Here is a 26,153-nt window from a genome sequence, read left to right as displayed (position 1 = left end):
GGAGTACAAGGAATACCATGAGAAACAGACTGTTAGGGAAGTTTGGGCTCAGCACCCTGGTCTGCTTTTTGTCTGTTTTTATTTACCATTTAACTGAGCATCTAATATGTGGCAGGCATTAGGTGTGTTAAATATATTATTTAATTCTGCAATAACCCCCAAAGGTAGAGATTTTTACAAATCCCATTTAGCAGGTATAGAAACTGAGGCCTGGAATGTTAAAAGAGCTTGTCTAAATGCAGGCTACAGATAAAAGCCAAATCCAATTTGAACCCCAGCCTATGTGACTCTGAGGCCAGAGTGTGGGGGCGATACACACACTGGGTAAAGGGTTTGGAGGGGTATATGGATCTGTCCCACTTTAATTCCTCTCTCTCTAAAGCCTGGAACAGGGTCAGTCATCCTCTTCAAACAAAAACTTCCTCCACGAACGTCTTTGTCCTGGGTTAGACATCACTGCCGGGGGGCCATTAACTCCTAAAGTCCCCTGAGAGAAGGCGCAGTTGGCCCCCAGGTTGGAAAAAGAGATGATGGGTGGGATGAGATGTGACGGAGGGATAGAGCGAGGAGGCAGGGCAGGCCTCAGGCCAGGGCTGGAGTGGGAAGGCCACTCCAGAGGACCTCAGAGAGTGGATGGGAAGGACGGGGATGTGAGAAACAAACTTTGCCTCCTTCTCCCTGTCACTCAGGATCTGTTGCACTGGCTGCCTGAGCCTCATCCTAGCCCCCGTTGGAGCCCCCAAGAGCCTAACTGTATGGGACCATCAACACATCCTAAAATATGGAAGCTTGAAATGATCAAATCTTAGAACCACAACATCATACAATTCTAGAAGCTTTGTGTTCTAATGAAAGGTAGGCTCTTAGAAGCCTGGAATTCTCAAATCTTGACTCTTAGAAGTCGAGAACCTTGGAGTCCTAGAATTTTGAAATCACGGGTTCATAAACTATTTGTACAGAACACCCGTGAAGGTCAGAGTTCACCCCCACACCTTATTTTGTAGATGGGAAACTGAGGCTCAGAGAAGGGAAGAAAGAGTCTTCCTCAGCATTACACAGTGAATTCGTGGCATAAGGAGGACGAGGGCAAGGGTCAGGACGGCGGGAGGCAGCCTGTGGTCTGGCAGTTCCTCCTCCTGCCTGGTTTTGGCGTGGCCTCGGGCACTCACCTCCCTAGACGCGGGAGCTCCGGGCATGCCACCCTTCCTTGTGCTTCTCACCTTGGAGGGCGTGGTGGGGCCCCCCACATTCTTAGCTGCTGCCAGGTCCATCCATGAAGGGGAGGGGCCTCCCGGCCTGGGCATGAGCTGAGACATTCTCTCTGTCTTCATGCTCTGAGCCGGCGGAGAAGGGGAGGGGGTGCCGACTGGCACAGGCACCAGGCTTCAGGGCTGCCCCAGGGAAGGGGGGCCAGGGTTTCTTCAGCAGCGAAGCTAAGACCTAAGGCTGCAGCAGTGTTGCAATCGCCCCCTTCCCTGGTCGGGGGAGGGGACTGAGGAAGAAAGACATTATTCAGTCCTTGGAGAGTTGGGCTGGCTCTGACAAGCACCCCAGCTGGGCCTGTGTCCTGCCCTCTCTGCCAGCGGAGGCTGAGAGATAAACACAGCTCATTTGATATGGGCCAGCCGGGGCCTTGCTGGGAATGGGATCTGCTGTCTGATCCCCCCTCTACTTGGCGGGGCTGGGGAGCGGGTGGGGAGCAAACTAAGTCATGGCCCCCAGAGGCCACTGAAGCACAGACTCTGAGGGCATCATGACCATGGTCTCAAACCTTTGTTCTGGGAGGCCCAAAAGGCAGCGCGGAAGCAGTACGGGGAGCTGGGGGAGGCTGGTCTCAGCTTCTCACAAAGGAAAATTTCTAAAGGTTAGGCATGGCCCTTAGTTCCTGTCCTCTGCTCCAGCCCATCCCCAACACGGAGAGGGAAGTCCTGCCTCACGGGTGAGCTGCGCCTGCTACTGTACTGCTTTTGGTGCTCTGCGATTCTGCGAGTTTAAACAACTAAGCGAATGATTCAGAAAGCGTGAGACTCTAGAAAGTATGCAGGAGGGGGCATGAAAGGCGACCTCTAGATTCTAGACCAATAGGGGACCAAGAGAAAAAAATAGGGAATGGTGGATGGAGGCTGGTGGGGCTGAGAGAAGAAACCTCTAGGCCCTGAGTTTGAGCAAAAAGCCATAGCAGGTGAGGTGAACTGAAGGGATCTCGGCTTGGGAGCCTGGGGTCCTGGGTTCAAATCGACAGCCGGGTGGCCTCAGGCATGTCACTCAGTCTTTGTGATCCTCAGTTCTCTCATCTAGTTTTCTTATAATCATGATAACAATCCCCATGACCCTGCAAAACTGACCTTATCATCTTGAATCTTGAACAGATGATAATGTCCACCTTGCAGGGTCATTGTTACCATAATTATCATGATAATTGATACAACTAAGTGTCGGGGACTGGGCTAATTAAGCACTTTCCAAGCGTTATCCAATTTAATTCTCAAAACTTTGAATAATAAGATAATTAAGTAATTGACATAAACAGAATATCATCAATAAATGTTGGGTTCCTTTCTCCAAATTTCAATCTCCTTTAATTCAATATGTCTTTATGGACACTTAAGTTATGCTAGGCCTCTCAGTTTCCCCCTTAAAAGAACTTAGATTATTCTTTGGACAATGGAAAGTTTTTTGTAGGAATGATAGCATCCCTTCTGGGTTGTAAAAATCACCAGTTACCTGTGTGGAGGAGGGCTGGCACGGATAGGGCCAGAGGCAGAGGGACAGGGCAAGGGGGCCTCAGGACCTGACCTGGAGCCCTGACCTGAGGCTAGGTGCTGAGCTGGTGAGAGGTAAGGACAAGAGTGTTCTAGAGAGAGCTTGAAAGACTGGGCAATTGACTGGCTATGGAAGGAGAGAGGTGTGGAGGTCTCAAGAAAGCAGGGTTGCAGGAGAGATATCTAACTCACATAAGGAAATGAACTATTTCAATCATTCTTAGAAGCATTCATCTGCATATTGACAACTGATATGCAGATTACAAAAATAATCAATTAATGTGCAGTCACAGTACGAATGACTGTTTTTAAAGATATTTAAAAGTCAGTTTTCTAACAACCTTTCACTAGGTTGCAGTTTGTTTTCCCAATTCAAGAAATTTCCATCAGAGCTCACTGAGATATAGGGACATAGTATAGTATGAAAGCAGGAAAGCTGCTGTCAGTGGCTTTATTTGAAAGATAGGTCACATGGCCCAGAGAGGGGGTGTGTGTGTGTGCGTGTGTGTGTGTGTAGGCAGGGGAGCAGCAGAGGGCAAGGGAGGGAAGGTACAGAGATGTAGTAAATAAATAAGCAACATGGCACAAAGGAAAAGGAAGCAAGTGTGATTATGAGGACAGAAGGAGCACTGCACTGTGAGTCAGGAGACTTGGCTGGCATCCCTGCTTGATGACTGACTTACTGTGTGTTTTTAGAGGTGTAGTTTGGACTCTCTGGGCCTCAGATTATTCATCTAATTACAATAACTAACATTTATATCACAATTTAAATCTGTAAAGCATTTTCACTGCTTGATCCCCTAACCACCCTATGAGAGAAGTGTTAAGGTTCAGAGACAGGCAGTGACATGCCCAAAGTCACACAGCAAGTATGTGGTGAAGTAGATATTCAAACTCAGACATTCTGGCCCCCTGACTAGGAGAGCACATCCTGTGGATTCTCTTTCACTTGAGTGGTCCAGATGACTTCCTTCCTAGAGTCAGAAAGAAGGAGGGATGAGGCAGGGACATCAGGCTGGAGCCTCCTGTGACTGACAAAGCACTGGTTGGTTTGCCAGGCCCAGACATGTTCTGCCTTTTCCATGGGAAGAGATATGCCCCCGGCGAGAGCTGGCACCCTTACCTGGAGCCCCAAGGCCTGATGTATTGCCTGCGCTGTACTTGCTCTGAGGTAGGTTCCTCTGGCCACCTGGCCACCTGTGACAGGTATGTCTGGGAGACCTCCAGTGAAGGCACCCCGGAGGGAGGGAGGACAGCCTGACTCTGGGGGTCAGGGGCACTCTGGAACAGGGGCTCCTAGAATCATGCTGTCAGCAGCAACCGAGGGACTTGTGGCCATACCACTTCTCTACTGAGTATCTAATACGTAGGCATAGATGCCTACTGTGTGCCTCCCAGAGATAAATCACACAGTGGGTCAGTGGCTGGGCTGGAGTGAGGACCCACACCTCCCATCTCTCGTCCAGCCTTCTTTCCTGCTGGTGCCCGCCTCCCTGTGCCCATGCAGCAGAAGACAGCCTTCCTGGCCTGAACTCCTAATCCTTCCTTTCCTCAGGCTGTCTCCTCCAGCCTCCTCTCTTGCCACCCTGCCTTAGGATGCGTTCTCTCAATGCCACTGGTCCAAATATTTGTTCTTTGCAGCTTCACCCAAATGCCATCTCCACCAGCAGCCTTACTTGATCCCTCACCTGGAAGTATTTTCTTCTTCTGTGAGGCCACATAAGTTTCTCTGTCCCTTTCTCTCGATCACTGTTGGCCAAGTAAAATGGTTATGTGTGTCTGTTAGTTACCGCCTCTCCTAGATGGAGCCCTGGGAGCAGGTCTTCCTGGGCCTTCACGCGTGCCCATTTCCAGGTCTTGCAGAAGGCTGTACCAACTGGGACAGAGACCAGATCTTTTTGTTAACCTCTGTCTCCTTCCAGCTCACCCCAACCCAGCACCCTCCACAGGGCCTTGCACAGTCAACTTAGGTAGAATAAATGAGACCCCCATGTGGTCTAGAATTCCCAGGCCAGATATGGGGTTGGAGGATGGGGAAGGAGGACGTGATTTAGGAGGCTTGACCCCTCTGGGTCTGGCTCAGCTGCCGGGGGCCCAGCCTCACTGGTGTGAAGTCCGCAGCTCTCTCTGTCCAGGTGCCGGTGCTGGAGGAGGGGTACCTAGCACCCAGCTGGAGCCAGCCCCTTGGCCCCTCTCTTGCCCTGTGCAGCCAAGGCTGCGAGAGCCTCCCTTGTTAAAACAATCCTCAGGGTGGGAGCAGAGAAGAGCTTCTGAGGAAACCCTGGGAGGTGGGGGGTCAGGGGCCAGCCCCTCTCCCGACTCCAACCACTGGGGTCTCACTCCTCCTGGGGTCTTTCCTTCTGATTCCCCACTGCTTCGACCATGTTGGCCCCTGGTCGAAGCTGACGCCAGTGGGAACACAACCCCCCATCCCTACCTCCCCTTAGTTTTCCTTAGCACATCTGAGGCCAATCAGCCTTTTCAAAAACAAAGCTTTGTGAAATATAGCCAAAAAACAGGAAGGAAACCATAACAGAAAATTCCAGACATATCATGCGGTCCAGTTGACAAAGTCCAAGTTTTGTGATCCAGTGGAGCTAATTCACTTCTCCCTCCCCGGAGTTCACACATACAGTTTCCTCACCCCAAGGGCTGTAACTGACATTCCCCAAATACACCCTGAATCCCTTCCCTCCATCATCACCGCTCCCCCTAATCTAAGCCACCTTCCCCTCTCACCTGGGCTGCTATGTGAGCATCCCACAGGGTATCCCCGTACCCCTTCCTAATCTGTCCTCCGCACAGTAGCTAGAAGGATCTTTTCTGAACATGAAGCTAAAGTCATTCAGAAGCTCTTAAATCCCTCCAACGGCTTCTCGTTGCACCTAAAGTAAAATTCAAATTGCCTGCTGTGGGCTCTACGTGATTAGGCTTCTGCCTGACTCTGCAACCGCATTTGCTACCCGCGCCAACACTTCAGACTCAGTCCGACTTGTTCCTCCACCCAGAATGTTCTTCCCCCAGATCTTCCCAGGAATGGTTCCTTCTCATCTCGCAGTTCATAACATGAAGTTACCTCCTTATGAGGCTTTCTCTACAGCTGCTTCTAAAATAGTCTAACTTTGTTAACGCAATCACCTTACCCTCTTTTATTCCTGTTATAAATTTAACATCTGACATGCTCGTGCTCCTACTTGTTTATTTTTCTCCCCCTGCTAGGATGGAAGCTCCACGAGAGAAGAACTCTTGTCTCTCACTCACTGCTATGTCCCTAAGTACCCAGGAAAGGATGTGGCACCCAGCTGTCACGCAGTAAATACTGAGTGAACGAGTGCGCCCCTGCCCCTCCACCAGAGGCACTCTCATGGCAAGTGCACAGACCCTACCCAGTGCTTACCTGCTGTGTGTCTTAGGCACCCTAACCTCTCAGAGGCTCTTTTCTCATTTTGAAACTGTGGATAATAATATCTACCTCTAGGGTTGTTGGAAGGATGTAGTGAGATAATACATTTCTAGATAACATAACGCCCCTATCTAGTTGCCACTCAATAAATGGTAGTTATGGCTTTCCTGAAAGGGGCGCGTTGGCTGCAAGGCCTCCCACCTTGCCCCTGCACTTTCACCCCACCCTCCCACCCCCAGTCTGTCTCCACCTTCCTTCCTGCTGCATGTCACTCATCATCTCCATCCCTTGGTTCCTTCAAGGCCAGAATCAAGAGAGAGATTCTCACTCTTCAGACAACAGCGTTCCTACACTCTACCCTAGTTCCTCATCTAAGGGGCTCCGTTCACCCTCCGGATATTCATCAGGCACCCCTGTGTGCCAGGCCTCTAGAAGGCCCCTTTTGGAGCTCAGACCAATTTTGTGGACTCTAGAATGTCCCTTAGCATTGATCAATCCTTGTAGTCACCTCTGGCCATCTTGGCAAGCAGCGACCCCTGAGGGACTAAGGCCTGGTCCAGGGTTCCCCATGGGGCAGGAGGCGGTCTTGAGAGAAGTGTTTTGGGCGCACTCAGGTGGGCCGGGGACTGAAAACACACTTGCCAACTTCAAAGATTAAACAAAGCTGGCTCCACTTGACTAAGAGGGAGACCATCTCTCCCTCCCCTCCTGGCTCTCATTTGTTCACTCATTCATTCATTCAAACTTCAGCAGGCACTCGCTTGGTGCAAGGCCCTGTGCTGACAATTCAGAGATGAATAGAGCGAGGCTTGGCCCTTGTGCTTGGGAATTCGTGGTTCGGTAGAAGAGACAGGGTATGTTACAACACAGGGCAACGCCCCTTACAGCAGAGGGGAGAGGAAGGTGGAGGACGCCTGCGACAGGCTGACAAACTGCCTCGGAAAACCTCCAGTGGTGGCCTCTCCCTCCAGCTCTTCAGTTTCCGCTTCTCTCTCTGTGAATGTTTCTCTGCCTCTACTCCCTCATTTGCTGTATTTGAAAAAGCCTAAGAACTCCAGGCCCTTCCTCTGGTACCAATCCCACAGCTTTATATGGGATCCCCCACACTTCCCAGAGATTTAGGGGGCAGATCACAAAACCCTGAGTCTTCTCCACATCCCATCCCTATCACCTCCCTTTGTGTGTCACACTCCTCTCTTAGCCCTGAGGTTCAGGTCCAGAGGTAAAAGAACAAAGGCCTGGAGTTAAAATAGCACAGTCAAGATCAGTGTTGAAATAACCCAAGTCTTTTACTTGTATTTCTCAAACACCACAAAGGGACCCAAGATCTGTGCACATCCAGGCACACGGTGCCCTCCTCCGTGGTGGGAAGGGACACGGATGGGCGAGCCATGCAAGTGAGCAGGGGAAGGGGAGAGACTGGACACGTGGAATTTATCACTTTTATCCCATTGCAGGCTTAAGAGGAGTGCAGTGCCCGCAGTTGGGAGGGGGTTTGGGGAGAGGACGGTGGGAGGCAGTGGCTCTTTGGAACCAGGACTGACCCCTGTGTCCCCTCCAGACTGCACATGTGAGTTGTTACCGCCTCCACTGCCCGCCTGTCCACTGCCCCCAGCCTGTGACGGAGCCGCAGCAGTGCTGTCCCCGGTGTGTGGGTGAGTCGCCTCAGTCCTGCCCGTGTGCCAGCCTCCCGCTTGCCTGCCGACCCTTGACCCACTCCTGACACAGGCCTCCAGCTGAAGGAGGTCCCTGGAATGCGAGGGGCAGTCTCCAGCCACCAGAGCTGTTGAGACACCAAGGTGCTCAGGGGAAGACATCCTCCACAGATCCCCAAGGAGAGCTGGAATAGCCACAAACTTCTCCTTCTGAAGTAGCTGTGCTTGGCAGGAGGAGGGAGGGAATGTGGAAAATGGCTGAAGGAAACGGGCGTGCTTGGCTTGTTGATGGCACACGTGGGCTGCGATCTATCCCGGGCTGGCCAGAGCCTGAGGGAGTGGACGTGCCCCGTGTAAGTGGAGGTGACAGAGCCGGGGCTGGGAGGCCCTGCAGGGTGACCCCAGGATTACTGCCAGGGGCTGGGAATGGCCAAAGGAGTTGGAGAACATGTACTCTGAGATTCCTCCCAGCGCTGGGGTTTAGGGATTCTGTGTGCCCTGATGCTAAATGTCCATGATTTTAAGAATCTACTAAGAGCCTCTGAGACTGGGATCCTAGGAAGCAGAGGTAAGAGAGAGGAGAGGAGAGGAGAGGAGAGGAGAGGAGAGGAGAGGAGAGGAGAGGAGAGGAGAGGAGAGGAGAGGAGAGGAGAGGAAAGAGGAGAGGAGAGGAGGTCTGAGAAGAAACTGGCATAACCAAGTGGCAAATGAGTGGGGAGGCCAACTCAGAAGGCCGCGACATGTTGAGAGGAGGATCCTCGTGTTTGGTGGCATCAAGACGGTGATGAAGGGAGGAAGGGAGGGGTTGCAGGTTTGTAGCCTCAGCTCCAGACTCTGGACCCATGGCTCTCCTGGGAAGCTGGGGAGCTGTGTGGAGTATGTATGTAGCAGGGCTCCTTTTCCAAGTGGGACCCCAGTAGGGATCTGACCATGACTCCAACTTGGGTCATAGTTTCCTGGCTCTGGGTTCCCTAGAGGAGCAGGGGCTCTGTGCTTAGTCTTGCCCAGTGAGGGGGCATCATGCCTCCTCCCCGGCTGAGGCTGACCCCAGGAGTCCTGACTGCTCCTTGCTGACTATGCCTTGGCCCAGGCTCCTTCTTCCTCACATGCTCCTCACTCCCTCTCTCTCTCCCAGCCTTGCCCCTTTGCCTGGTCTGCACGTTCCTCAAGACTCAGCTCAGCCATCAGCCCCTTCAGGAAGCCTTCCCTGACCACCCTCCCCGGGCTACGCTGGGGGCGCCTCCTCTGTGCTGCCAGAACTCCTGTGCTTCCATCACCCTAGCCCATACCATACGGTGTCACTGCTTGGGGCCCGTCTCTCTACCCAGGGAGAGTGTCCGTTTCCTGATAGGAGGGGCTGGGTCTTATTTGCACTCCATTCTCAACATGCAGCATGGCACCTGGTGCAGAGAAGGTGCTTAGTAAAGGTGTCTCAAAAGAATGAGCAGATTCCTCCTGGACCGGAGGCTTACCCCTCTACCCAATGGGGTGAGGACCGACTAATTGGCAGATGACGGGGGTGGGAGGTGGGGGAGGTGGTTCTGGTGGCCAGGGAATGTCAGGAGCACAAACAGGCCAGATCATACCAGCTGACTACGCCCCTAGGATGAAACTCCACGTGGGACCTTGTTTTGTCCACTGCTGTACCCCCAGCACCGAGAACACTGCCTGGCACTAGGAGATGCCCCAGGGATGCTTACTGAATGTTGCATGAACTAACGCAGGTCCCCACTGAGTGGCGCTCAGTGGAGCTGAGGCTTCTGGCCTTGCCTTCTTGCTCCAGTCAGGGCCCGCTCTGAAACTAAGGGGCTAGAAGGCCATGGGAGGGAGTGACATGGTCAGACATAGGTGTCCAGGGCACCTCTTGGTTCACTCATATGAGGGCTGGCTGGGAAGGCTGAGGTCAGAGCTTGGTTTAAATGACAAGGGAAAAGACACAAAAATTTCAGAAAAGTGGCCCAGTTAGTTCTGGCAAAGCCCTTAGACCATTTTCTTTTTCCTCCTTCCCCTCCCCACCTGCAGAACCTCACACCCCCTCTGGGCTCCGGGCCCCGCCAAGGTCCTGCCAGCACAATGGGACCATGTACCAACATGGAGAAATCTTCAGTGCCCACGAGCTGCTCCCTTCCCGCCTGCCCAACCAGTGTGTCCTCTGCAGCTGTACCGTAAGACCTTCTACTTCCCTTTAGCCCAGGCCAGTGGTCTGGGCCTGCAGAGCACGGTGGTGTGGAGGAGCGGGGTGGGGGAATTGTTCCTCCTGGTCAAAGGGCAGTGAGAGTGAGTGGACTCAGGGGGAAGGGAACATCCGGGGCTTGGAATGTCCTGCCTTTCCCTGGGCTTCCATATCCTCCTGAGCTGCCCGGTCACCTTGCACTGACATTGGCCATTACTGTGTCCCCCGGTAGACTCTGCGCTCCTTGAGGGGAGGGGATACATTCAACTCATTTCTGTATCATTCACTGCTCCCAGCTCAGGGCCCGGCACACAGATGTCTGTAATGACTGTTGAATGAATGAATGAGTGAATGAGTGAGTGAGTGAGTGATCAGTTATCAATCCTGGGACACAGAGACAGGGCCAGACGGCTTGTAGTGAATGTAATTTAATCTGAAGCCGCGTAAACTCCGCTGCTGTGGTCAGAGTTGGGCCTAGGGACAGGCAGGGCTGAACCAGAGACTGAAGTCAAGCGGGGCCTGAGCTGGAAAATCTTCCCCTCCTCCTCAGGGGGTTCTAGGCATGGCCCTGCTGCATGTTTGCAGGTACCCTCTAGCATGTTATCCTCACCCTTGGGTTTACCACATCTGTGCTTTGCTGGGAGAAACTCCTGCCCTCCCGATTTCCCTACTACCTGACCATCAAACTTCTCTAGCCTCGGTTCCTCTGAGTGTGTAAGGGAGCCTGACCAGGTGATCTCCAAGGTCTTCTCCAACTAAAATAATAATCTGCTTAAGCAGCGATGAGAGGGTAAGAGGCCTAGACCAGGTGTCAGACACCCATGTTTCTGCCATGGTTCCCTGTGTGACCTTGTGTCACCTCTCTTGCGCCTGCCTCCCTTCTTTTCAGCGAGAGGATCCCATCACTCTGAGAATCTGAATTTTAAGGCATCTGTGCTGCAGAGCAAACAACTTATAATAACAAGAATGACCACTTAGAAGTCAGCGTAGAGAATGGTTATTTTCGCAGGGCCTGGGCCTCTTGCAGTGAACTAGTACACTTTACCTACCAGGAAATGCCCTATGTTTACATACAGCATCCCAGTGGCCCTGTGAGAAGGATATCACTATTCATATTTCTGAGATAATAAAACTGAGGCTCAAAAGCAGTTAAGCAATTTGCCTAAGGTCACACAGCTAGTTAAGACTCAGAATTCAGACCCAGGGCCACATGATTCCAAACCCACATTCCTTTACCTGCATCGTGTGACTTCCTATGAAGGGATGAGCACCTAGATTAGGAGGGGGCTGTGGGAAGAGACGGAACTGATGGTGGTGGGGTGGTGAGAGCATTCCTGTGATCCCTTGTCCCCTCTCCCTGCATACTTGGGTCTCCCCTTCTTTCTTCTCATCCCTGTTTATATGGGACTGGTTTGAAAGATCAGAATCCTTACTTCTGAGACTCGCTGGAAAAGGAAGGGGGAAAGGACTCAAGGTAATATCACTTCCTCCCAGGTACACATTGTGCCTTGCAGTTTAACAAGGGTTTTTATAACCATTCCCTCATTTGATTTCACAATCAGATGGAATTTCACAGAGGAGGAAACAGGCCCAGAGAAGAGAAGTGACTCACCTGAGGTCATCTGGCCTCTGACTCCCAGAAGGCCCTTCCTCCTGCAGTCTTGCCTTTCCAGGCTGGGTCGTGAAGTTGGGGACATAGAGTTGCAGTAAGAGCAAGATGAACCCAAGGAGTCACACACACGCCTCCTCCTCTATGCTGGGCTCCCTGTTCTAGGCCGGGGAGAAGGACATTGATAGCAGTAGGAAAAGCCTGAAGACTGGGTTCTAGTCAATTCTGCCCAGCTATGTCTCTGACTTCAGAGGGTCCAGGCCCCTCTGCAGTCCCTCCCCATCTGTAGGATAGGAGAATCCTACCTCACTGGGTTTCTGGGAGACCTAGGGAGAGACTGGGTATGAAAACGCTTTAGAAGCTGAAAGATAACTGTTACCTCAGGGCCTGGAGTGAGAGTGGGAAGGGTACAGGGACCCCTCCTCTGAGCTGGCTGGGCCCTGCCCAGTGCACGCTGTTGCTCCCTCCCTCCTCGTCTCAGAGGAGACCTCAAGGCCATCTGCTCCCAGGGCAGGGGCTCTCCCAGCCCCAAAGCTGCTCCTCATCAGAGCTCATCTCCCAGCTCCTGTTTGCTCTGTCAGGAGGGCCAGATCTACTGTGGCCTCATGACCTGCCCAGAACCAGGCTGCCCTGCACCGCTCCCGCTGCCCGCCTCCTGCTGCCAGGCCTGCAAAGGTGAGTCTGTCCCTAGATCTGGCAGTGTCCACCCATCCCACTGCAGGGACCCAGCCAGGGACTGTTGGGGGGAACCTCAGGGGATACCCACCATGTAGCAGACCATTCCTTCCACAGGGCAGTGGCTTAGCTGCACCCTCTAGAAAGCTGAGCCTGTGCCTGAGGCTGATGTGCATTATTTTTTATTGCAATCTCAGGGAGCAGGAAGGAGGGGAGGGAAGAGTGAAGCAGAGAGGGAAGGAAAAACAACACAGGAATGTGTTGGGGAGCTGGCCTTTGCTTAATATCAAGGGTGACTTAACTGCTCTAAGTAGCCTTCTGCTCCTCAGAAAAGTCTGGAGGTGATAGAGGAAGAGGAGGTATTTGTCCACCAGCCACCAACTCCCATTGTTCAAAGATTCACCCCAAGGCGGGGTAATTCCTTCACACTCCCCTGTTGTGCTAGGCTGACCTGGGAGCAGAGGCGGGAGTAGAGATGGGGGTGGAGACACGGAGGAGGCGTGGCATGAGGGCACCTGTGGGCAGGTTGAGTTTGAGGGACGTTGGCTGGAGCCCATGTGAAGGGGGTTCTGCTGCAGTGCCTGCAATGAGGGGACAAAATCCCTGCAATCAGATGAGGCCAAGAGGATCAGAAGAGGCACAAGAGAGAGGTCTGTACAGGCAGGGATCATGTCTCCTCTTGCCTTCCTCATGGCAGGGCTGGGCACAGGCCTAGGCTCACCAAAGCTCACTGTGTGGAGCAGAATCCAGGTAGCATCTCTGTATAGGACAGAGAGAGGCGACACATTGGCGAGTGCAGGGCAAGCAGCTTGGGCAGATGAAGTACACAGATGGTCAGATTGTTCTCTGTGGGCTGAGGTAGTCCAGGAAAGCTTCCCGGAGGAGGCAGGACTCAGAGAGGGGAGTACTCCACTGTATGAGGGTGAGTCAAAAATTATCTGTACTCCAGTTACATTAAAGCTTCTGTAAATTCTACAGCCAGAGTGCAGATAATTTTTGACTCACCCTCGTAGAATGCTTCCGCAGGTGTTGGCATTGTGGAAGGGCACCAGACCAGGAGCCAGTGATCCCAGTTTAGTCCTAGGTCTCCCAGCTAACTCCTGCAGATTCTTTCCCCTCTCTGGGCCTCAGCTGTGCTATGTGCACACTGAGAGATTGGCCGTGGTGATTTCTAACCAACAGTCTGATTCCAGCATTCTGGGTCTTTGAGCCCAGATTGCTCAGTGGCAGCCAGACTGTACGTGAGGCAGGGGTGAAGGGGAGAGAATCCCACTCAGGGTTCTAGGAAGTCGCGGGACTCCAGCGGGTTTTGTGTGCTGACGCCCCAGGGGGTAGGGGATGGAGGGGTCCTAGGCTGTTCCAGTGGGAGGGCCAGAGGGGCCAGGGGCAACCACCGGGGGTGTGTCGTGTAGACCAAGTCTGGTGACTTCAGCCGCGGCTGGGCAGAGAGGCTGCCCCGGGCACTGCAGCTAAGCAGGCTGTGGGGGTGGGATTCGGAGCCCTTGGGCCATCTGTGACGAGCACGGAACGAGATGCCCTGGCCCAGCCACGCTGTTCAGTCTTAAGTGACCAGGAGGCCAGTGTGGGGAAACGGAGGCCGTGGCCCAGTTGCAGGGACTTCATCAACCCCAGGGTGAGGAGACACTGTAATGAGAAGTAGGAATAAGTCTCCCTGGGGCAAAGCGGCCTACTGGTGTGTGGGGGCTGCAGAAGTTGCACCGGGCCTTGAGAGGACAGAGCCTAGAGGTGGAGGCCCACAGGGCTCCGGCCAGCAAGGCTGAGGAGGCAGAGGCTGACCTGACTTCTCTTTGGGTCTCCAGACGGGTCAAGTGAGAAATCAGATGAAGAGGATGCCACACAGCCACACCGTGGGGTGGTGAGTGCACGGCTTCATGGACAGGGTGGGGGAAGGAAGCGAGCCGGCTGGTATCTGGAGCCTAAACCAGCTCGCTCTGGAGCAGGCAATATCAGTTATTGTCCTTATTTCTCATGTGTCCCCTGGGTCGGCTCCATCAGCCACCACCAGATTCCAGGCCCTCTCCTTAGACTTCCACCACAGTGCCCATCGTGGCTGGTGCGTCAGGAGGGGTCTGGGAAAAAACACCACACAGGCAGGAGCAGGCCCCAAGCTTCCCGATTTCCCTCCTGGGAAACTGACACTGCTTCCGTCCAGAGCCTGTGTCTGTCCTTATTCAGGCCACCTCTGGGCAGCATGTCACCCAAGGGAGTGGACTCTGACGTGGGCCAGCCTTCCCCATCCAGCTCCTGAGGCTACCTCACTGCTGCCGGCTCCTTCTCGACCCCTCTCGATCTTGGTCTAGAGTTAAGATGGGCGAACCTGCCCGGCGCTCTCTGGTCGGAGAGGAAAGACGTGGGAGAATGGGCTCACACACTGACGCGTGTCCCTGTCCCCGACCTGTGCTATGTCTATGGTGTGAACAGTTCCACCTGCTGTTTCAGCCTGGGTCACCTAGACCCTGGGGGACTCGAGGCCGGGCTCCCCTTCCCAGAGACTCCCCGGGGGTCTGAACTAAGGAGCTCTCCCTTCTGCTCTGCCAGCTCATCCCCCCTTCCCAGGCTGGGCCTCGTCGAGCGGGTCTTGGGCTGTGGGACCTGACCATGCCATCCCCCTCCCTCCTCCTTCCCCCCAGGAGACGGCTAAGTGAAACCCACCAGACTTAGTTCCAGGCCCTGAGAGGCTACTTACTGACTTGCTGGATACCATGGGCAAGTCACCAACCTGGGGGCTGGGCTCTTCAATTCCTTTTTGCCTCTATTCTACTTGACAAGCATATCCTGGGTGCCTCCTGTGTGCCTGGGCCCGTGCGGGGGCCTGGGACACAGTTTCCACTCCGGGAGCTCTTGTGGGCTCAGTCCAACTGACTGACTCAGAGACTGTACAGTCAGCAAGAGGCTGCAGAAGAAGGAATGTGCATGACTCAGTGTCAGTGAGGGGGTGGCAAGCTCTGCCCCTTGCCCCCAGCCCACTTGCTCCACCCACGGCTTGGAGCACCCAATCCCGTCTTTGGACCGGGAAGCCCCTGCCCTATTATGCTGCCTTCACACACACCCTTTGCTCTCACGGCCAGCCCTCCCAAGACCTGATCTGGAGGGGTGGGGTCTCGGGATGTTGGATTCCAGGGGCTCAGGAAAGGAGGCACCCAAGACCCATCATCTCTGGACAGGGCCTGCTCTCAGTCCTCCTGCCTGCGGGATTCTGGGGCCTGGTGGGATCTTCAGAGGCTCATCCCCTGTCCCATCACCTAAATCTTCTCAGACAAAGAAGAATTTCCTAACTCTCCTCCTCACTACATTCTCACCTTCCGTTTCTTAAATATTAAGGTCTCCAGGTCCCCGATCACTTACATCTCCCAGATCAAGACCTCAGCGGCCTCTGCCCCCCTCAGCCCCAAGGCTCTGGCTCTGCCAGTTTGAGAAGGGCTCGGTGGAGGCTAGATTTCCAAACCACTATCCTCTGAGAGTTTTCAAAGACCCATTGCCTGGGAACGTCTTCAACCCCACCCAGATCTTCTTTCTACCAAGAGCCTGGGCCCTGTCTTCCCTGGGCTGTCAGGTTCAGTTGCAAGAGCCATCTTCAGGCCTCCCACTGCAGTCTCTGTCTTGCCGCTCCTGCACTGGCAGTGGCCTGGCCGTGACCTTCGTCCTTCCTGCCCTTGGCAGAGTCATTCCCAGGATCCGTGTTCAGGGGACGGCGGGAGAAAGAGAGACCCAAGCACCCCAACCCCCACTGGCCCCAGCGCCCCTCTGGGCTTCATCCCTCGCCACTTCCGGCCAAAGGAGGCAGGCAGCACGACAGTCAAGATTGTTCTGAAGGAGAAACATAAGAAAGGTGGGAACTGGAGCCTCTGCTGACCCCCAAGGTGGGAAAAGGGGGTCCTGACTGCTCCCACTTCCCATCCCTGCACCTCCGCCAAGTGCTTCCCCAATCTCAACTTGGCCATGAGCTTGTAGATTCCTAGAACATCGGGTCTAAACCCCCATTTAACAGATAAGGACACTGAGGTTCAGCATATCTAGTTAGAGGCAGAACCAGTCCTGGAACCAGGACTATGGGCCATACACAGTATTTTTTTGAGCATTTGTCATGTCTTTGCTGGGAACTGAGGGGCACGGAACACAGAGATGAAAATGGCCCCTGTCCTTGAGGGGCTGATAGACTAGTAGGGGAGACAGACATGTAAGTCAATTATTATAAGATAAGGAAGTGGTGAGGGAAAGCTTCTGGTGAAGGAAGGAGGAGGCAGAGCTGCGCTGCAGGAGGATGGTTGGGATGGATCAGGGAAGGAGGCCAAGGTGACAGTTGTGGCAGCAGAGGAGGAGGAAAGAGGCCTCACTGCAGAGCACCCTGATGGGTGGAGCAGGAGGGGCTACAGAGGCACCCGCCCAGCCCCTCTCATTACAGATGGTAATCTGAGGCTGAGAAAGGAGAAGGGACCTGCCAGAGCTCACAGGGCCAGGCAGTGAAGCACTTGATCACAGATCTCCCACTGTCAGGCCATCCCTCTCTGTGCTCCGCCGGAGGTGCCTGTGGAGGGCAGGGGAGGACTCTCCATCTTCAGCAAGAACGTACTGGGCCCATCTCAGCCCTGAGTGCTGAGATAGGGGATGTTAGGGACAGAGGGCTGGTTTACTCCCTGGCCTCCACTTTGCAGGCAGTGTGGCTGGGCCAGACTGGTGGAGCAGGGGCACCCCAAAGACTTACCCCCACCCATTACTGGACTCTAGTCCGAGGCACTGACCGTCCTCCCTTCATGCCCTCCTGGCCCAGCCTGTGTGCATGGCGGGAAGACGTACTCCCATGGAGAGGTGTGGCACCCAGCCTTCCGCTCCTTCGGACCCCTGCCCTGCATCCTGTGCACCTGTCAGGACGGACGCCAGGACTGCCAGCGGGTGACCTGCCCCACTGAATACCCCTGCCATCAGCCGGAGAAGGTGGCTGGGAAGTGCTGCAAGATTTGTCCAGGTACAAAGAGAACCTGGGGCAGGGAGGGCACTGGCCAGGGTGAGCCCTGGGTCTCTCTCCCCAGGGCAGACACTTGGAACATCTCTGACGTGGATGGGGCATGGACCCAGAGCCACAGGATGCAGGGGTTTTTAGATGCACAGAATGTTAGAAGCACAGCAGTGGAAAATGCCCAACTCATAAAATATTAGACTTAAGGAACCATCTAATGCTACAGATTCAGAGACTCTCAGATATACATAGAATCAAATAATATCGTGGATTCTATGAAGTCATAAAACCTTAGGCTATTAGGACTTTTAAGAAGAATGGCCAACATTTATTGAACACTTACCATGTGCCAGGTAGGTATTTTGCATGAATTCATGTAATCCTCACCAAAATAGACAGGGCAGGCATCTTTATCTCCATTTTATAGAATGAGAAGATAAATACCTTGTCCCAGGTCCTGAAGCTGTAAATGACAGAGCTGGGATATGAACCGTATCTGTCTTATCCTGAAGACAATGCTCTTTTTATTTATTTTTTTGGCCGCTCCTCAAGGCTGGTGGGATCTTAGTTCCCTGAGCAGGGATCAAACCCAGGCCCACAGCAGTGAAAGTACCGAGTCCTAACCACTGGACCGCCAGGGAATTCCCACAAAGACAATGCCCTTGACCGCTGTTGTCTCCCTTCAATCTTCCTCAACATACGGGAAAACTGAGACCCAGAGAAGGGAAGGGACTTTCCTAAGTCACACAGCAAATTAGCAGTGGAGCTAGAATGAGAACTCAGGCTTCTAGAACTTGTCCTGTATCACACTCATCATCATTACTGCCACCATCACCTCAACCCCTCCCAAACCTTTCATTCTGTGTGTGTTCACTGAGAGCCTGTGCAGGGTGGTGTGAGAGACCCAAAAGACTTGATCCCTTCCCTTGACCTTATGGGTCTATTTTAGAGAGAAAACACACCCAAGCAAATGGTTTTAAGGCAAGGCAGGGCAGGGAAGTGTGGGATTAAGGGCATGAGTGGGAGGCATAAGCAAGAAGGTTTTAAAAGCTATGGTTGGGAGGAAACTGGGTGAGCGAAGCTTTTAGAAGTCAGGGTTCCAGACTTGCCGGCTGAGTTCTTTCAACAATGACCCTAGGATTAAGGAGGGTGCAGGAAAAAACGTCAGAGCATCTCCCTGAGAAAAGCAGCCTGTGACTGTCAACAGTAGCTGTTGTGAGGGGAGGGCCCATTCCCTTAAGCCTGGAAGGAAGGCAGGTGGGGTGGAAGGCGTGGGCTGAGGGTGTGCCCGGACCACATCTGCTTATGGGGCTGGGTTAGCAACACTGAAAGGAGAGGAATGGGGGAGAAAAAGAGGAAGGAACATGCATCGAGAACTTATGATGTGCCCAATACTGTATCATGATTTCACATAGTTCATTTAATTCTTACATCTCAGTTATTTCACAAACGAGATAGCTGAGTGGCTGTGATTATCCCAAGTCTCCGCCCGCCCCAGAACTCAATGTCAGCAGATGTGAGTTTGCATTAGCTTGCTTCCTGACTTTACTTACTTACCTAATTTACTGCTACAGGCTAAGACAGGTTACTTTACCTTTCTGAGCCTCAGACAGAGTTGATGAAAATGCTTTATGAATTGCAAATCAAAACCTAGACATAAGGGATAACAATTACTTATAGAGTAATATACAACAGGGACAGGGTTAGGGAGGGAGCATGAGGGACAGGGCTTTGACTTGTATTCTCTATGAGGATGGCTGTGGCTCGCTGCTGGGCTGCTTCACAAACACACCTGGTCTTGGGCTCGACCTTCAGACCCCACTCCGTTTCCCCTTAAAGATATTTAGACAGCTTACAGCTCTTAGCTGGACATCTCAAAAGGCTGCATAACTAGTAAGAATCTAGAAGGTGGGGGGATGTGTAGGGACTTAGTTCTTCAGTCCCTTAAAAATAGTCAGGGAATATTGGCACATGGAAAGTTCTGGGTAATACCCTTGGAATTCCAGCATGTCGAGGCTTTAGGACTAGATCCAATTTGGTACCAGAAACATCACCACCATCCCATCCCCATCCCCACTCCACCACCCCCGCCCCCCCACCACTACAGTCGCCATCATCAGGGTCGCCACCACCTGTCCCATTTCACACCCATCATTACTGCCGTCATCACCTCAACCCCTCCCAAACCTATCACTCTATGTGTGTCACTGGGAGCCTGTGCAGGGTGGTATCAGTGACACAAATGACTCGGAGAAATGATTCCCACCCTTCACCCTGTGGGTTTATTTTAGAGAGAAGACACACCCAAGTGAAACAATTACGAGGCAATGCAAGGCAGCGTGGGATTAAGGGCATGAGGGAGAGGCATGAGCAAGAAGGGTTTTACAAGCTGTGGGTGGGAGGAAACGGTGCACTGAGCTGTTCCAGGTGGACTGCCTGGAAGAGGTGGAAGGTGAGCCGGGCCCCGAGGGTGAGAAGTTTTCTGACAGGCTAATCAATGGGAGGTGAGTGGGAAGAGGCCCCCTCTCTCTTTCCCAGAGACCTCCTTTTCTTCCCAGGGGCACCAGAACTTTCCCAGCCTACTGACCCTGAGGGGAATGTCAGACCCGTGGCCCCCCTTCCTGGGCTAGCAGGGGTGGGAAGACAGAGCATTCACCAGCTCCTTGTCTCTCCCAGAGGACAAGGCAGACTCCGGCCACAGTGAGATCAGTGCCACCAAGTGTCCGAAGGCGCCGGGCCGGGTCCTCGTCCACACATCAGTATCCCCAAGCCCGGACAACCTGCGTCGCTTTGCCCTCGAGCGTGAGGCCTCTGAGCAGGTGGAGATCTACCTCTGGAAGCTGGTGAAAGGTGAGCCATGGCCCACTCCCACTCTGGCCTGTCCCCCTTCCTCTGCTCCAGACCCGCCAAGGGCATTAAGGGGGTTTTGTTGATCAAGTGCCTCTGGCCCAGGAAGACCTGCCTTGGGTCACCTTCCAGCTTTGAGTCCCAGATTCCAAGATAGAGAGAGACTGATTCTATCTGACAGTTCTGATAAACTCACCCACTCTGAGATGCCAGGGCCTTGAAGTGCTCCCTCTCCTGGGGGAAAGGGGTTTTTACACTTTGTGAGGAACCAGGACAGGGCAATGCCTCCCCTGGTAAAACAAAGAGCTGTCTATTGGTAGAATTTCAGCGGACTGGGAGGAGAGATCTTTTCAGGCAGGAGGGCCCCCACAGCATCTTCAAATCCTCAAGGCTGGTCTCATTCAGCCTTTTCTATATGGTAGATTCTACCCCTCCAAGGTAAGTCGACATCGGAATAGATTTCTCATCCTGTGAGAAACTCACCCTGAATTATTCAGTAGGCTGCTCCTATCACCAACTGAAGGTCCAGAGTTTTCATTGACAAGGGAATTGCTGCATTCAGTTTTGGGGCTATTCTTGTAAAACATAAATCCCCTGGAGAGAATAAAACAATTAAACCCTTTAAGTGGGAATTAGCTCTAATGTCACTTTTCTCTACTGCTGTCTTCGGCTGGCAGCGGGGAGGTGGGCATGGGGATGGGGGGGGGAAGAGGGGAGGATAAGAACGATGACAATGACAGTAACAAGCCATGTGTGAAGCACTTTGGAGTTTACAAAGTGCTTTCACGTTCATTATCTCATTTGATCCTCAACGATCCTGAGAGTTAGGTATTATTATCCCCATTTTACAGATGAGGAAACTGAGGCTCAGAGAGGTGAAGTACCTGGCCCAAGGCCACACAGCCAGTAAGTGGAGGACGGGAGCTAGAGCCCAGGTCTTGTGACGTCAGATGCAGCTCTTTCCCTGCTCTACTCTGCCCCCTGTCGTGGGAGGAATGGACGAAGAAAGCGGAGCTGTTCAGCCTGGAGAAGAGGAGACTCAGGGGGACAGGACCGCTGGCTTCCTGGCTCTGAAGTGACTGCCCCAGGCAGAGGGAGCAGTTGTGTTCTGAGTGACCACAAGGGTCAGAACAACAAGCAGGGGCTTTGGAATCAGACAGACCTGGGTTGGAATCCCGGCTCTGCCATTTCTTAGCTGTGTGGCCTTGGGCAATCACTTGACCTCTCTGGGTCTCAGATTTCTCTTCTGTTAAGGGGGGAGAAGGGGTTTTGGAGGATTAAATGAAAATAACATAGGTACTGCCCCTGACCTACAGTAGCTGCTAAAAATGTCAGCATCTTTCTCATCCCAACTCATCAGTTGGTTAGAGTTGCAAAGAAGCAGGTTTCAGTTAACAAGAGGAAGCACCTTCTCAATCTTTGAGCCTTCCTACAGTGGAAGGGAAGGAGCAAGTTCCATTCACGGAAGTGTGCAAGCAAGGACTGGGTGGGGATGCTGCCAATGGCTGAGAGTAGGTTCAGTCACCCTGATGATTGTTTTGAGCCTTGGGATTCCATCTATCCCTGGACAGGTGGGCCTGCATGTGTACACTGGGCCTCCCCCACCCAGCCTCCCAGCAGGAGCTCCCTGGGAACCAAGCTGGTCAGGGAAAGCTTCATGGAGGGTGGGCCTGGGCTGGACAGCATTTAGAAAGGCAAGAGGGGTACATTGCAGGCAGGCTGGCAGCGACAGCCTCAAACTCTGGTTCCAGAGCCCCTGCTTCTACAGCCGGGGCTAAGTGCTTGGTGTGCGGCTTCACACCAGTGATGTGCTTCAGTTCACCCACATGAGACGCCTGAGGGCTATGTATGGATGCCTCACTTTGCAGATGGGAAAACTGAGTCTGAGAGGTAAAATGACTTGCTCAAAATCACACAGTTTAAACAGTAAAGCAAAGATTCAAACCCAGGTCTTACTCTCCCCAGTGCCGCCTCCACGAAGGTGACCTTATGCTTTTAGGGAAGGGCCTGAGGAAGGCCCAGGACGGCAGAGAGGGAGGCATGATAGCTCAAGGCCAAATCTCATCACCAGGGGCCCAGCAAAAAGGAACGGAGGTGGGGAGGACTCTTCAACTTCACAATGCCAGGCCCAGCCATCCTGTCCCTAGCAAGCCTCTCCTCTTCCCCCACCCCGCCATCTCCTGAGCCCCTGGGTCCCTGAAATGCCCCATCAGCCTCCCTGTCTGCTACATCCCTGTCCCAGACCTTGAAACTCAAACTGTCCCAAGGTCTGATGGTCAGTGGGAAACCTTTACTGTTTCCTCACCCAGACAAGTGGAAACAGGAGGCCTTGGGGGCCAGGAGAGGAAGAGGAGAATTGAACGGGAGACAAAGTGAGCAGGTGGAAAGCTGGGCTGAGGCCACACCATGGTGGGGCCAGTCCCAGGCCCAGAGTCTGAGCAGAGAGTTGGCTTAGGGTTAAGAGCTTTTTAGATTCTAGAATTTCAGAGTAGAGGCACCTCAGGGGTCTTAATTCCTCAACTCCCCCCCCTCCCCCAGGAAGGCAGTCCCCTTGCAGTCTTCCTGGTGGTCTCTAGCCCCTAACTGCACATACCCCCATCCCACCTCCAGCAAGGAACCGGTGGTTCACTTGCTTACCCAGAGAGGGTTCTTCACACTAAGCTGAGCCTGGCCTACCTCTTGGAACTCACCTACCACTCCCACCGCTGCTCAGGACACATAGAGCCCAGCCACTCTCAGGCCTGGCATGCCCTTCAAAGAGCAAGAGGCACAAGCATGACCCTCAGGCAAGCTCCTGATTCCAGGCCCAAGAGCCCAGACCTTTCCATCATGCTTTAGAGGCGACAGCATGGGGACCTGCCCTCATCCCTGTTGCCTCTCCAATTTGTGTGGGGGGGGTTGTGCAGTGGTAGGCCTGGGACACAAGGACCTGTCCTCATCTCATGCTTGTGACATAGCCTGGGCCTTTGGAGTAAGTCTCTCCTGTATTCTGGCCCTTGGCATCTGGACTGGGGGGCCTGAAGACAGTGCTGGGCTTTCCCAGCCTCCTGGACCTCAGTCCCAGGACCAGTACTGTCTGTTCCCTTCAGAAGGATCCTACTTGGATTCCCATAAGCAAGGCCAGTTCTTGGTTTCCTTGAGGGCGGTGCTGGCCTAACAGAGCCCTTGCTGTCACATCTGTTCTTTCTGGCCACAGACCCCGGTGGTAACAGCTGGCGCGACCTCATAGCCCATGTGCTCAGGGCCTCAGTGCCATGTGTGGTGACCGTGGCCAGCTCCCCAGGGGATGCAAACATCAGGAGATCCAGCTAATACCTCATGCCCGCTCAGGGCCTCGCCTAGACAGGGTACACATATATTTGCTTCTCCATCCATCCATCCATCCAGGGATTCATTCATTTGTTCGTTCATTCGTTCGTTCAGCATGCTTAATGTGGGCCAGGCTCAGCGAACCCAAGAGGAAAGACCTCCCCAAGTTCCCAGTCTTGTAGGGGAGGCAAGAGCAGACACAATGATAGCACGTTAGAAACAGGAACAATCACAAGAGAAACCAAGAGCTGTGAGTGACCCAAGGAGGAAATTATAACTATTTGGGGGAAGAGGGAGAATCAAGTGAGACTTCCCAGGTAAGGCTGGGAGGATGAGTAGGTTCACCTGTGGCAATAGGAGAAGGTGTTTCGGCAGAGGGGGCAGCATACGTACAGGCTTGGCCCCCTCAGAGACCTCGAGTAGCCGGTTAGGGCTGGAGCACAGGCCAGGCCGCGCAGAGGGAACTGAGCCTTGCGCCGAAAGGGGGCCTACAACCCTGACACCTGTAGTACTTTGGTGTCTTAAGGAAATCACCTGTTGATTTTTATCATATGTTCTATGTCCAAAAAAAGAGGCTTGACCAGGCCCTACAGGCCTGGCAGCTTTTCTTCCTTCTTTCCTCCCTCCCTCCTCCCTTCCCTGTCTCTGCACTATGGACAGGTGAGCGGTGTGAGAGCAGGGTGGTGATGGTGACAGGAGCGGGGACATGGCAGGGGAATGATGGGGTAACATGCATATTTTCCAATGACCACAGCCAGGATCCCAGATGAGAGTCCGGGTTAAAGGGGTCAGACGTCTAGTGTAGTGACCCAGGCAAGACATGATGGGGCCTGAATGGGAAGGGTGACAGTGAGGACAGGAGGAGAGGTTCAAAATATGTAGGGAATTTAGTCGACAGGATTTGGTGTCTGGTCAGAATGGGGGAGGGGAGGGAGGTGACGGGGTCTGTCCCAGGTCCAAGTCACTGCCCGTTTCACTGACCACACATCCTGCCTTTCCTGCTCATGCCCTTGTCTCTGCCCTCAGGAATCTTCCACTTGATTCAGATCAAGAAAGTCAGGAAGCAAGATTTCCAGAAAGAGGCACAGGACTTCCGGCTGCTCCCTGGCACCCACGAAGGTGGGAGCCCGGGCTGAGGACGGGGGCCTGGGAAGAGAGCCGGGCTAGGAGCTGGGGCCTCCTCGGGAGCGGCTGCTGGCGCTGGGAGGGGGGCTGTCAGCCACAGACGTCAGTTCCCGGCACAGGAATCCAGTGGGCGTCTGGGCCAGAGATTTCCCAACTCAGGCGCTCGGGAGCTTGGGAGCGGGAAGGTAAAGCAGAGCCAGCTGGACTTGGTCTTGGGGGTGAGGGAGACAGGGCTGTCGGTGGGGGGGCTCTGAGCCCCGAAATCCTGGTGCTGCTTAGTCCCTCTCTACGGAAACCTTTCCCACTGAAACCTCCTAGCCACATTCCTTCCGATGCCCTTAAGTTGCGCTACACTCCCCTGAGGAAGATGGAGCCAGGTGGGTCTTCGGGTGGGGGAGAGGAAGTCACAGATGGGAGGGGCACCAGCAGGTGCCAGGATACCAGCCCAGCCCCCACATGTTTGTTGGCTGACGGCGGGGTCATGCGTCAGACCCTTTGGGACGTGGGGGTGTGATGGGGTCCCCACCTCCTTCCTCCCTGTGGGCTCCAAACCCAGGCTACACAGTCCTCGTTGTCCTAAGTGTCCCCCACCCCAGTCACCCTGCCCCTGTTGTACACATGCACACACCACACACAAATACCCCTGCACATACATACACAGCACACACCCGTACACACACACAGCTCTTCCTCTCTTCTCCATGCAGGTCACTGGAACGTCTTCCTAGCCCAGACCCCGGAACTGAAGGTCACGGCCAGTCCAGACAAAGTGACCAAGACCTTATCACAGAGACCTGAACAGTTGCAGATATGAGCTTTATCGTTTTTGTTGTTCTATGTTAATAAATAAGAAGTTGCATTACCCCTCAACCCTGCCTGCTGAGTCCACATCCAGTCTCCACGTGTTCTCACAGCGACGGCAGGCAGGCCTGGTTTTCCCCATTTTACAGGGCTGGAAACTGAGATGCAGAAGGGGCAGAGACCGGCCCCTGTCCTCATAGTGCGTTGCTGTGAGAGCAGGGCTAGTTGCCCCAGCCTTCTGACCAGACCCTCGTCTGCCACTGTGCCCCCTCCCCTGCTCTGTGCTGCTTCTGTGCCCGGCCCCCAGCGCCAGCGCCTCCTGCTTTTGTGGGCAGCCCCCTCCCATAGCTCTTTGGCTCCGCGCCTAGAAGGGGGACTGACTCTAGTTAACCGGAGGAGGGCGGGGTGCGTGGAGCCTCAAAGTGCTTTCCCAGCACATATTCCAGGGATCCTTACCATGTCAGCTACCCTTTACAATGAGGACGCTGAGTTCAGGGAGGAGCAGTGATTTGCCTGAAGCCACAGAGCAGGGAGGTAGCAGATTTGGAATTGGATGCCAGGTCTCTTGCTCCAAGCTAGCACTCCTCCCCGTTCCACCGTGACCAATGTTATAAACCCAAATATTCTCACCTCAGAGGATTTCCAAGACTTGGCAGTCAGATTGCCAATCCTGGCACCACGGTCTGGGAAGAAGGCCTAATGGTCACAATTAAAGACAACATCAGTCATATATCCTGCCCACGTGGACAGTTCCTTGCCATTTCAAAGATGTTTTAATGCCTATGATCCTATTTAAGGTTAACGGTATAGGAATTACCC

At 53.6% G+C, this 26,153-nt stretch overlaps 1 protein-coding gene across 2 annotated transcripts in view; it reads left to right on the top strand.

The window, feature by feature from the left end:
* The window catches only part of CHRDL2 (chordin like 2), a 32,325-nt gene extending 6,933 nt beyond the window's left edge, over positions 1-25,392 (top strand). The window contains exons 2-12 of one of the 2 annotated variants that reach the window (XM_057748257.1): positions 3,821-3,933; positions 7,727-7,820; positions 9,843-9,985; positions 12,184-12,277; positions 14,098-14,153; positions 15,959-16,127; positions 17,067-17,261; positions 19,929-20,102; positions 20,951-21,005; positions 24,435-24,527; positions 25,241-25,392. In XM_057748257.1, coding sequence (XP_057604240.1) covers positions 3,821-3,933; positions 7,727-7,820; positions 9,843-9,985; positions 12,184-12,277; positions 14,098-14,153; positions 15,959-16,127; positions 17,067-17,261; positions 19,929-20,102; positions 20,951-21,005; positions 24,435-24,527; positions 25,241-25,331 — 1,277 coding nt within the window. In that variant the 3' untranslated portion in view covers positions 25,332-25,392. The remainder of the gene's footprint in view (positions 1-3,820; positions 3,934-7,726; positions 7,821-9,842; positions 9,986-12,183; positions 12,278-14,097; positions 14,154-15,958; positions 16,128-17,066; positions 17,262-19,928; positions 20,103-20,950; positions 21,006-24,434; positions 24,528-25,240) is intronic. The other variant, XM_057748258.1, reaches the window with a different exon arrangement.
* The last annotated feature ends 761 nt before the right edge of the window (positions 25,393-26,153 follow it).

This window comes from Hippopotamus amphibius, chromosome 9, assembly GCF_030028045.1.
Source record: "Hippopotamus amphibius kiboko isolate mHipAmp2 chromosome 9, mHipAmp2.hap2, whole genome shotgun sequence".
Lineage (NCBI taxonomy): Eukaryota > Metazoa > Chordata > Mammalia > Artiodactyla > Hippopotamidae > Hippopotamus > Hippopotamus amphibius.
Note: the sequence above shows the minus strand (reverse complement) of the source record. Positions and strands in the feature narration are given on the sequence as shown.